Source organism: Phycodurus eques, chromosome 16 (assembly GCF_024500275.1).
Source record: "Phycodurus eques isolate BA_2022a chromosome 16, UOR_Pequ_1.1, whole genome shotgun sequence".
NCBI classification, from domain to species: Eukaryota; Metazoa; Chordata; class Actinopteri; order Syngnathiformes; family Syngnathidae; genus Phycodurus; species Phycodurus eques.
The window spans coordinates 3,040,444-3,050,702 of record NC_084540.1 but is presented as its reverse complement, the minus strand read 5'-3'; the positions used below and the strand labels follow the sequence as shown (position 1 = coordinate 3,050,702).

The 10,259-nt window shown below is 44.8% G+C and overlaps 2 protein-coding genes and 2 non-coding genes across 5 annotated transcripts in view; 3 read left to right on the top strand and 1 right to left on the bottom strand.

The window, feature by feature from the left end:
• Positions 1–16: 16 nt before the first annotated feature.
• rpl3 (ribosomal protein L3) lies at positions 17–4,652 on the top strand. Its single transcript, XM_061699763.1, is given in 11 exon segments — positions 17–126; positions 611–803; positions 988–1,156; positions 2,235–2,370; positions 2,665–2,778; positions 2,780–2,852; positions 3,361–3,521; positions 3,600–3,701; positions 3,784–3,879; positions 4,184–4,303; positions 4,544–4,652. Coding segments are annotated over 11 exon segments (1,212 nt in total). The 5' UTR covers positions 17–123; the 3' UTR covers positions 4,589–4,652.
• Positions 2,492–2,588, top strand: LOC133415531 (small nucleolar RNA U83B). Its single transcript, XR_009770146.1, has one exon. It is a non-coding gene; the product is annotated as a small nucleolar RNA U83B (small nucleolar RNA).
• On the top strand, positions 4,335–4,467 carry LOC133415527 (small nucleolar RNA SNORA54). Its single transcript, XR_009770144.1, has one exon. It is a non-coding gene; the product is annotated as a small nucleolar RNA SNORA54 (small nucleolar RNA).
• Positions 4,653–8,685: 4,033 nt separating the features above from the next.
• cacng2a (calcium channel, voltage-dependent, gamma subunit 2a) overlaps positions 8,686–10,259 on the bottom strand; it is a 29,879-nt gene continuing 28,305 nt past the window's right edge. For both annotated transcript variants that reach the window (XM_061701205.1, XM_061701206.1), the window contains one exon: positions 8,686–9,724. In XM_061701205.1, coding sequence (XP_061557189.1) covers positions 9,174–9,724 — 551 coding nt within the window. In that variant the 3' untranslated portion in view covers positions 8,686–9,173. The remainder of the gene's footprint in view (positions 9,725–10,259) is intronic.

Genomic DNA, 10,259 nt, shown 5'->3' with positions numbered 1-10,259 from the left:
CAAAATGCGGAAGGCTGGACTTTGTGAGGCAGCGAGGTCTCTTTGGGTCTCGCGAGAGTTGTGACACCTTATAACCATCAGCGCGCGAGCAAGTGGCCCTCTTTCAATCGGATTGGAGACAATATGGTGAGTTCGTCTGAATGCCGTCAGCAAAGAAAATTGCAATCCGTCCGGCATCGTTGCCATCTGAGGCTTTCGTCTCTTTCCAACGCTTAGGACAGGGGTCATTATGTTCTAAGATTCATATTAGGTTGAATTTTGTGGCCTATCGAGAAAAATGACGTAAAGTATTGTGCGAAACACAAATCATCGTTTCCTAAAATGGCTGCTTGTACTCTGCTATCTCTTTAATAAGCTTACAACTTAGATTTTTTAAAATGGTTTTATGCTAATGTGTATTACTGGGGGCAAAGTATTTATTTACTTTGCTGTATTAAGTTTGAGAACTCAATGAAGTGACGTGTCCACATGCTAACATCGTGCTCCACTGATGACCTGTTAGCCGCTAATGCTCACGGCTAACTTTGTATTACTGAGTTCAAATGGCAATGTCTCCCCCCCCCCCCCCCTTTTTTTTTTTTTTTTTTTTTTTTTATATAAATCCTCGTAGTCCCACCGCAAGTTTTCGGCTCCGCGCCACGGCTCCTTGGGCTTCTTGCCCCGCAAGAGGAGTCGCCGTCACCGGGGTAAGGCCAAGAGCTTTCCCAAGGACGATTCGAACAAGCCTGTCCACTTGACCGCCTTCCTGGGCTACAAGGCCGGAATGACTCACATCGTCCGCGAGGTGGACAGACCTGGATCGAGTGAGTTGTGTGACAAATCATCTCGAAATATGTTTTTAAAACCAATGATGAGACCCTCGACGGGCGGACAGAACGGGCTTACACTCCCTTGCTGAACGTCGAGTACTGAGCACTCCACGATTCAAATTGACCGTTTGAAAGTGTCTTCTTGCATGAAGTTTCACTTATGTGCATTCCTGTGCAGAGGTGAACAAGAAGGAGGTGGTGGAGGCCGTCACCATCGTGGAGACTCCCCCCATGATTGTGGTCGGTGTGGTGGGCTACGTGAGCACCCCCCGTGGCCTGCGCTCTTTCAAGACCGTCTTTGCTGAGCACATTAGTGATGAGTGCAAGAGGCGGTTCTACAAGAACTGGTGAGACTCTGTGCCGCAGTATTAGAGCAGTGGTTCTCAACTGTTGGGCACCGTGTGACGCGCGTTTTCCTGTTGCTACCAACCCATCGCAATTTTAGATTAGGACGTGTAAAGTGTAGTCAAATACACTCATGTTTACACACAACTATACTGTTACATGTACAAAGTATCATTCAAAGCACTTTAAGAAATGGAGAATGAACATGACGATTGCTTATCATGCATAGAAAAGTGAGCACTTGTATATTGCACAAAATACAGCCCTTACCTAATGTTAGTGTGTGCCCTTTGTATGGTACATAGGCCTCAAAATGAAAATGTGTGAGGAATTATAATTACACGCGCGTGCAAGGTTTATTACGAATTCTCAGGTGAGCATTTCTGCGATCTAAACTAAGACACTAAATCTGATGCTGTTATGTTAAACGTCTTCACGTTTAATGTTGCTAAGAGGTCGTAGCCAGCTTAGGGCTGACTAATTTTGGCAATTTTCCCTTACATTTTTCACTTTCTTGGAGCCATACTGAAGGCTAATTAAAAAGTGAAGGAACGGCACCTGTATGACTTGCATGTAATGTATTACTGTAAATATTTGTATGAAAAGTCACCTAAGGCTAAAAAACGATGTTATGACAAGCTGTTATGTTCAGCGCTAACTGACTGCGTTTTCTTAGTTCGCAAAGGCAAACTTGTCACATCTGCATACTGGGGACCCTGTCACCCGCCCCCCCCCCACACCTCAACCTGTCCTGATCCCCCATTTGAGAACCACTGCCTTGGAATGCTCCAAGCAGATGTTAGTACCCCAGTGGAGATGATTTATTTTCACTGAGCGAGTCTGACATTACGATGGCCTCCGATGGCAGCTCCGCTCAGGTGCCTTGCGCCCTGATGAGCTCTGGGCTCCTCTGGCCGGTGGAAAGTTCTGCTTAGAAGCCGTCGCCATGAGCCGAAATCTTCTCGTTGGCTGGTGCCGCCCCCTCCACGATCAGGGCGACCGGTCCGGCGCGGTGTTCTTCCGCTGACCCTCTGCGGTCATGAAGGGCCTGTCGCCAACCTTGTGCCCGCTCGCTCGCAGGTACAAGTCTAAGAAGAAGGCGTTCACCAAGTACAGCAAGAAGTGGCAGGATGAGGAGGGCAAGAAGCAGCTGGACAAGGACTTTGCCTCCATGAAGAAGTACTGCCAGATCATTCGCATCATCGCTCACACGCAGGTGAGTTCAGAAAAATGTCGTAGCTCCATGCTTTTACAGACACTGCCCTACTTGCAAAAAAGTTTGTATTTACAGTTTAAGCCAGACAAATATTTTTAGATTGCAAGTAGGCTAGTGTCTATGCTGTCAGTGACGAGATCATGGAACTCCTGCGTCAGACATGGCGCCTGACGATTCCAGTGAGGATACCTTCCAGCTGCCTTCCTTCTGAGACTTCCCCTCCTTGGAGCAGCCGCCACGCTCCTTCAAAGTATAGCTTCCTTGCTCATGAAAGTCCATTTTGTTTGCTGGCAGATGCGGCTGTTGCCCCTGAAGCAGAAAAAGTCTCACCTGATGGAGGTGCAGCTCAACGGAGGCTCCATCGCCAACAAGGTGGATTGGGCCCGTGAGAAGCTGGAGCAGGCCGTAGCCCGTTTCCAACGTCTTTACCCAGGACGAGATGATCGACGTCATCGGGGTCACCAAGGGACACGGATACAAAGGTGTCAGGATTGACTCAATTCTTCAGTTATGCACAGTCAAATTTGACTATTGTCCATAAGCACCTAAGAATGGTCATTTAAAGTTGAAATGATTTAAATAAATTTAAAAAAACTATCTCAAAATGGCAAGATACCAGATTGTAGAATTTTTGCAGCAGCAATTAGTGACACCTGGTGGGGGGGGGGGGGCCTCCAGTGGTCAAAGTTGGAGAAAAATGGGAAAATGGCAGATCCTATTCAGAGGTGTAATTTTTTGGAGGGCATCCTTTGAATGGTCAAAAGTAGTGCCAACAGATGGAGACTTAAAATATTAATGCTTGTTATCAAATCTAAAAAAAAATTGCATTAATTATGATGTGTGGGATAAAATGTGCAAGGTGGTATTTTTCCCACATGCTTTGGAAGGTTGAGTAGGCCTCGATCGATCGGCCGATTTATGCCAGGCAGACTTTGTGGAGCACCGTTAGTAGCAGTTTTAATCAATGGTGTAATGTTCATCTGCGGCTAGGTGTAACCAGCCGTTGGCACACCAAGAAGCTGCCCCGCAAGACCCATCGCGGTCTGCGCAAGGTGGCCTGTATCGGTGCCTGGCATCCTGCCCGCGTGGCCTTCTCTGTGGCCCGCGCTGGTCAGAAGGGGTACCACCACCGTACAGAGATTAACAAGAAGGTACACCAGCTTCCGGTTTCTGGATTTAAGTTGCTACACAACAGTTGTGACTTTTTATTTATTTATAATTTTATAAAGATCTACAAGATCGGTCAGGGCTACCATCAGAAGGACGGGAAGCTGGTGAAGAACAACGCCTCCACAGAGTACGATCTGTCCAACAAGAGCATCAACCCTCTGGTCAGTACTCGTGGAGCTCACGCCAAACTCAATTCTCTCACAAATATGTCATTCATGTATTCTTATCAACTCTCTTCAAAAGGGTGGATTTGTCCACTATGGAGAAGTCACCAATGACTTTGTCATGGTCAAAGGATGTGTGATTGGAACCAAGAAGAGAGTCCTCACCCTCCGGAAGGTGAGGAGGACAAAACAGGAACTACACTAATCCTAAAGTTTGGGATATTGGGTTTTGGGGTGAAATTTCAGGATGAACCTAAAATGTATTACAGTGAAACCTACATTTTTTATTTGTTTGGAGAAATTCAGAAAAATTGCAACAATATTTCCCATAAGAAATGCAGTCAATCCATTTAATCTGTTTGACACCCAAAAATAATTATAAAAAAAATGGAGTGGCCAAAATATTGCCCAGCTTGGTGAGTGGTGCAGGTGGTCACATCTCTGTTGGATTAATATTAAAGTAAATGTTTATTTCGCAGTCTCTGCTGGTCCAGACAAATCGTCGCGCTTTGGAGAAGATCGACCTGAAGTTCATCGACACCACCTCAAAGTTCGGCCATGGACGTTTCCAGACTGTGGAGGAGAAGAAGGCCTTCATGGTGAGATGGTGTTATTGCCCCCCCCACACCCGTGCACTGTTCGTAACCTGGTTCAATCTTCATTGTGAACTCTGGTTCCATTCCAGTGCTATATTGAGCTCCAGTGAGGCAGGGGAGTAGTGCCCCCTTTGTGCTCACTCCCTGTTCACTCTCTGGAAACACACGGGCGCGCACACATACACACAGTTCACAGTTTACTCCATTTTATGTCAACAAAGCATATTTTTCTTTTGTCTACAGGGACCCCTCAAGAAGGACCGCCTTATCAAAGAGGAGACTGCCTAAAGTCGCTCAGCTCTGTTCTGTCTTTGTCTGCAGAGTTAATAATAATAAAAAAAGTCCCAAAACACTCAACCGTGTGAAATGACTGGAACTCACCAAATGCGGGAATTGGGAACGTGTACACCTCGGCATGAAAGTGTTAAGCATGAGACGTGCAGTGGGTACGGAAAGTATTCACACACCCTTACATTTTTCACTTTATATCGCAGCCTTTTGCTAAATCATTTAAATGTACACACAGCACCCCATATTGACGGGGAAAAAGGGAATTGTTGAAATGTTTTTATTTTAAAAAGAACTGAAATATTACACAGCCACAAGTATTCAGACTTTTTGGGGTGTCGTACAGCTTTGTTTTGGATTTTTCAAATTATGGGATAATTTGCTAGTACCATATTTTTTGGGACGTTAACAATTTACATACAGAAGGAAAAAAGTAAAGTTTTAAATTTATCTGTGTATTATCCTGAGTTTAAAGTATTTGTGCACACGCGGCAAAAATCAATATAGGGCGGTATATACAGCATTTAAATTTTAGATCTTTGAAACCAGCGTTTGAGGTTTGCTAGTTTGTTTGGATGTAGATCTTTTGTGTCATTTTAAAATCACCACTGTGTTGGCATTAGTCCTTTTGAAAGTAAGTGGCCCACCGGTTAAAATGATAAAAAATAGTTGAGAGTATATATTTTTGAAAGAAGCACCATATCATAGGTGTTTACTTCAACCAATCGACGTGACTAACCCATAGTGGTGGGCAAGCGAAGCAGTTGTGCCGAAAAAGCTTCAAGGCTTCGGTGGTGGTGACATCTGGTGGACAACTGAAGCCATAGCAACCTCTTAAAAAGCACGACTGAGCCACTGGCACGAGTTCCCCATGATAGCAATAAAGTTTTTTGAACCCGGTTCCTCAGAACTGTGTGGCAGGTGTGCTAACCATTCGTCTACCGTCCCGCCCTAAATAAAAAAAATATAAATGTGTATTGTCCTGTATAATATTGACTACTTGGTGCGTTGCCATAGTTCTGCACTATTAATCACTGTGTGTGTGTGTGTGTATTTTGTGTTAATGGGTGGGTGCTTGTATATTTCTTGTGATGTTAATTTTTTATTTATTTTTAATCCCCATAAAGCACTTACAGTATACTAATAATACTTCCTCCTCAGTTTGTAAAGCTCATTTGTTTACATTTGTTTTTGAACCAGTTGATGCTTGAACGTTGTTTCAGCTGTTCCATCGCCTGGCTCCATTATTTGATATGCACATTTTTTGAATGCGGGTTGTGCAATTTTGGATCCTAAAATTTGCCATATCTCTTAATTTATACTCTCCCTCTCTTTCTTGAAACAATTTCTGTAAATATTTCGGTAATAAATGATTCCCTTGTTTTTGTAAAGAAGTACTGTTTTAAATTCCACATTGTGATTATTTTTTTTTTTTTTAGAAATTATTTTAGACTTCACGACTAGTTGATTAGTGTGTTTATCAGTTTGAACATGAAATATTTTTTGGGGTTTGCGTGTACGCCACTGACTTTTCCTTCTTTCAACTGCGCCTAACCCAAAAACAAGAAGAAGAACCCGGGGTGAGAGCACAGTCAGCAACTGTTGTGTGGTCAGCATAAACAACAGCGCACACACACACACACAAACAAAAGAGTCTGAGGCTGCACAGTGGTGATGACATACGCAAACACAAAAATGCCATTGCAGCCACCCGCTTGCATTTTATGTGAACGTGGTCCGGTGGGGGTGATGACCCCCCGCGGCCCCCACCCAAGCTCCAACGGGTGCCGGACGCTGCCCGTTTTGCACAACGTGTCTGCTGAGGTCACACAAATGTCATTAGTCAATTTCATGTCAGCTTATGTAAGCACAGACGATTTGATATCTTCATGTGCTTTGTGAACACTGCCAGGGAGAGCGTGACGGGTCCCTCACAGGGGGGACAACCCCCCCCCCCCCCCACAAGGATTAGGGTTGGGCGTTCCAGGTTACCCCAGCACAAGAACCCCTCAAGTCCAAGGGTCCCTGTGAAGGGCCCCCCCGTTAAGTCACCTCAAAGCTCCCAAGTGACCCCACTCACTCTTAAGAATCCTCACAAGGCGACCTCACCATCCCCTTCCCTCCCAAGTGACCCCACACACCACCCAAGGGGGGCTACCCCCTCAGAATGCAGCCACCCCTCACAACGAGCACCCCACCGAGGGCGCTTACTTGAGAACCCTACGAAGGGATTCTCATTCCGGTGTTGGTGTTCCGAGCGCGCTCACTCGACTGCTTGCTCCCTCGGCTTTTAGGGCGACCAGGCGGAAACTGAAAGGTGTCGCTTGCTCTTTCTCCTCTCTGAACCGACGGCTGCTGCAAGTTGTGTCGTTCCAAACGTGTGTACTACACGCTGCAAACCTGTCGTTGTACACGCAAAGATGTGTGTCGTACTACTTTTTTGTCTCGGACGCAAAGAGGGAAAACCTAACGGCTCATTCATGAATCGCGCATGAGTTCTTTTTGTTTGAACTGATCGAGTCTTTCCAACGATGTTGGACAAACGAATTGGAATCAAACTCGGCGAAGCACAGCCGATAGAACAAGAGGGTGTTTCGTAGCGGTTTTAATACTATGGACCACATGCAGACAGTTCAACAAATAATCGAACGACACGACGAGTACGAAATGCCCGTGCGCGGCCTTCATCGACTATGAAAAAGCCTTCGACTCGGTCGCCGCCACTTCGATACTGCAAGCGCTAGCAAATCGAGGGATAGCGCCGACCGACAGTGGCTACGGAAAGTATTCAACACCCCTTTAAATTATATTGCAGCCATTTGCTAAAATAATTGGAGTTCATTTTTTTACCCTCATTAATGTACAAAAAAAACAAAACAATTGCAGATTTATTAAAAAAGAAAAACTGAAATATCACACAGCCAAAAGTACGATTCTTCAGGTTCAATACGAATTGATGATGAAAAGGTCTCCGAAGCTATTTACAGCTTACCTTGAAGAACTATTTAAAAAAGCTCAATTGGGAAAAAGAAGAAGTAAAAATTAACGCCGCTTATATATATCATATTATTCTCCTACGATGCTGAACAACTCCAGCGTCCTATTCAGGAATTTGAGTACAAGTATCCTTGTATTATGTCGTAATCTGTTTATTTATAAAAAAGAACAAAAAAAAATAGTGCCGATTTTTTCCCCCCGTTTTTTTTTTAATGATTGTTTAAATGTCTTATGTTGTCACTTGTTAATGTGTAAAAAAAAAAAAAAAAAAAAAGCAATTTGCCGATTTGAAAAGGGCTAATATTGGAAGATTAATCGGTCGGACCCTACAAAAAACTGTGACGGGAACGCGAACCCACTCTTCACATGGGAGACCAGCCCTTCATATGGGACCACACCCCTTTGCAAGGAAGTGACCCCAGCCCACAAGGAACCCTACCCATTCAGAAGACCCCCCCCCCCACACTCGTTGACAAGGCACCCTCACAAGGTACCCTTTCACAAGACACCCCACCTAAGGGAGTCCATCCCCTGACAAGGCACCCCACCCCTCAGAGGGTAACCCACCCACCACACACGGGACCCTCCCCACTCACAAGGCACCCTGCGCCTGACAGCAGTATGGCAGACTGTTGTTGTTTATGCTTATTTGGCGCCATCTAGCGACGGTACTGGTGAAAATTCTGCCATAGCGCCCCCGAGAGGAAGCTTGGGGGAGTTTAAGCATGTAGCACGTTAGCATTGAAACAAAGAGCTTCTTAGCTTTTAGCGTGAGACACACACACGTTGATTTGTTCCCCCTGGGGTCGGTATTTATTCATCAGTACTTGATGCATCCAAGTCGAAGGATCATTCGCTTTTGGCACCTTTTTCAACAGTTTCCATTTGAACATTAAAAATCAAAAAAGAAACTAACAAGAAATGGCTAAGGCTGTGTGAGTTTTAAAAATAAATGACATTTCGTATTGTAGCTATAGTTTTTATATATTCGTCAAACTATTGTTTTAAAAAAAGCATGTTTTTTTTTTTTTAATTTGGTTTGGCTCACAAAAGCAAAAAAAAAAAAGAAAGAAAGAAAAAGAAATAACAAGACACATGAACTCAGGAATTGCTTTTTCCCCCTTTTAGGAGGATTAAAACTTAACTTTGCTGCAGTTTTAATAGCATGCACTTAGTTTCGGACTCTGGTATGCGTTTTTTGTTTTGTTCTATTAAAAAAAGAAATTAGTAATACTTTATTATTCTAGGCTTCTAAAAGAGTCACCGACAGTACTTTTTTTTTTTTTTTTTTTTTCTTCAGTAAAGTAGTCGGTATCTCTTGATTATTCTTATTATGAATCTTTATAAAAGTTATATATATATATATATATATATATATATATATATATATATATATTAATAGTAGTTTTACTAGCGGTTACAGGCTGGGCTGTAACAATTCACAGTTTGAATGCAAAACAGTGAGTCCAAAAATAAAGGAGGCGTTTGTCTGGACGGCTCTGACCTCTTTCCGAGCTTCTGGAACTTCGGAAGAGTCATGCGGAAAACAACACGTTTCCTTTAAAGATGGCGGGCGGGCGGCGCCCCCTCATACGGGGGTGGTGCGTCGGTTGGCGGCAGCGTTCCCGTGAGCCGAGTCTTTGGCATCCTTCTGGATGCAGTTGTGCACCTGCAGGAAGTTGTGATCCCGCTCTGAGTTGTAGGCGGCGGTGTTGGCGGGTGGCGCCCCCGCTCCTGACTTGAGGGTGTCTCGGGGCAACGTGTACATGGAGATCTCGGTGGAGGGCAGCGCCCCGAAGGCCTTCAGGCCCAGCGGGGAGGCGTCGCGCGAGTGCGACGGGTCCGTGGAGCGCGACGAGGAACGCGAGCGGCGTCGGTAGCGGTACCGGTAGCTCGGGACCCGGGCCACCGCCGAGCCCTGGAGGTAGTCGGCGGCGCGGGTGCCGATCCGAAGCTGCCGGTGGCGGTCGATGAACATGTGCACGGCCAGGACGCCCACCATCTCGGCCATGATGAAGGACAACGCCCCGAAGTAGAAGGACCAGCCGTACGAGTACGAGTTCTTCTTAGAGTCGCTCTTGGATGGGTCGCCTGCGTTGGCTGATATGTACACGATGATTCCGATGATGTTGCTCAGGCCTGCGGAAAACGAAAGAATAACATCAAACCTACACTTGACGAAGCAGCGTGTGGCTCCGAGGTTTTATATTGGCAAGGTTATTCTGGTACATTCTGTATACAGTGGTACCTTGATTTATATTATGCTTAAAAAATAAATACACAAAGAAGACAGTCCCTTCTAAGCTCAGTAAGCGAAAGTAATATGTGTTGTTTTGTGCAGAGGATAAAGAATATATGCCGGTATATTGTCTATATGCAGTACATGTGTGCACAATTTGTATTCAAATACCCGTTGCTTCAACTGTAATAAGTACTGGGACACTGATGTTAGTTTTGTTCACCAGTCTATAGTGTATTGCATTTTGTGTTAGCATTACGCTAGCGGACTTTCGTAAGGCAAAGTTTTGTGGTTTGGTTGAACACACAATGGGTAATTATCGTTGTTCTATATTGAGGTTTACAATGAATTTTTCGCTGAGAGTGGCAATACACAGCTTGAACATTTCTGTCGCTTGTAGTGAAGTTCGCTGCCACCATTCAGCACTTGTTGCTC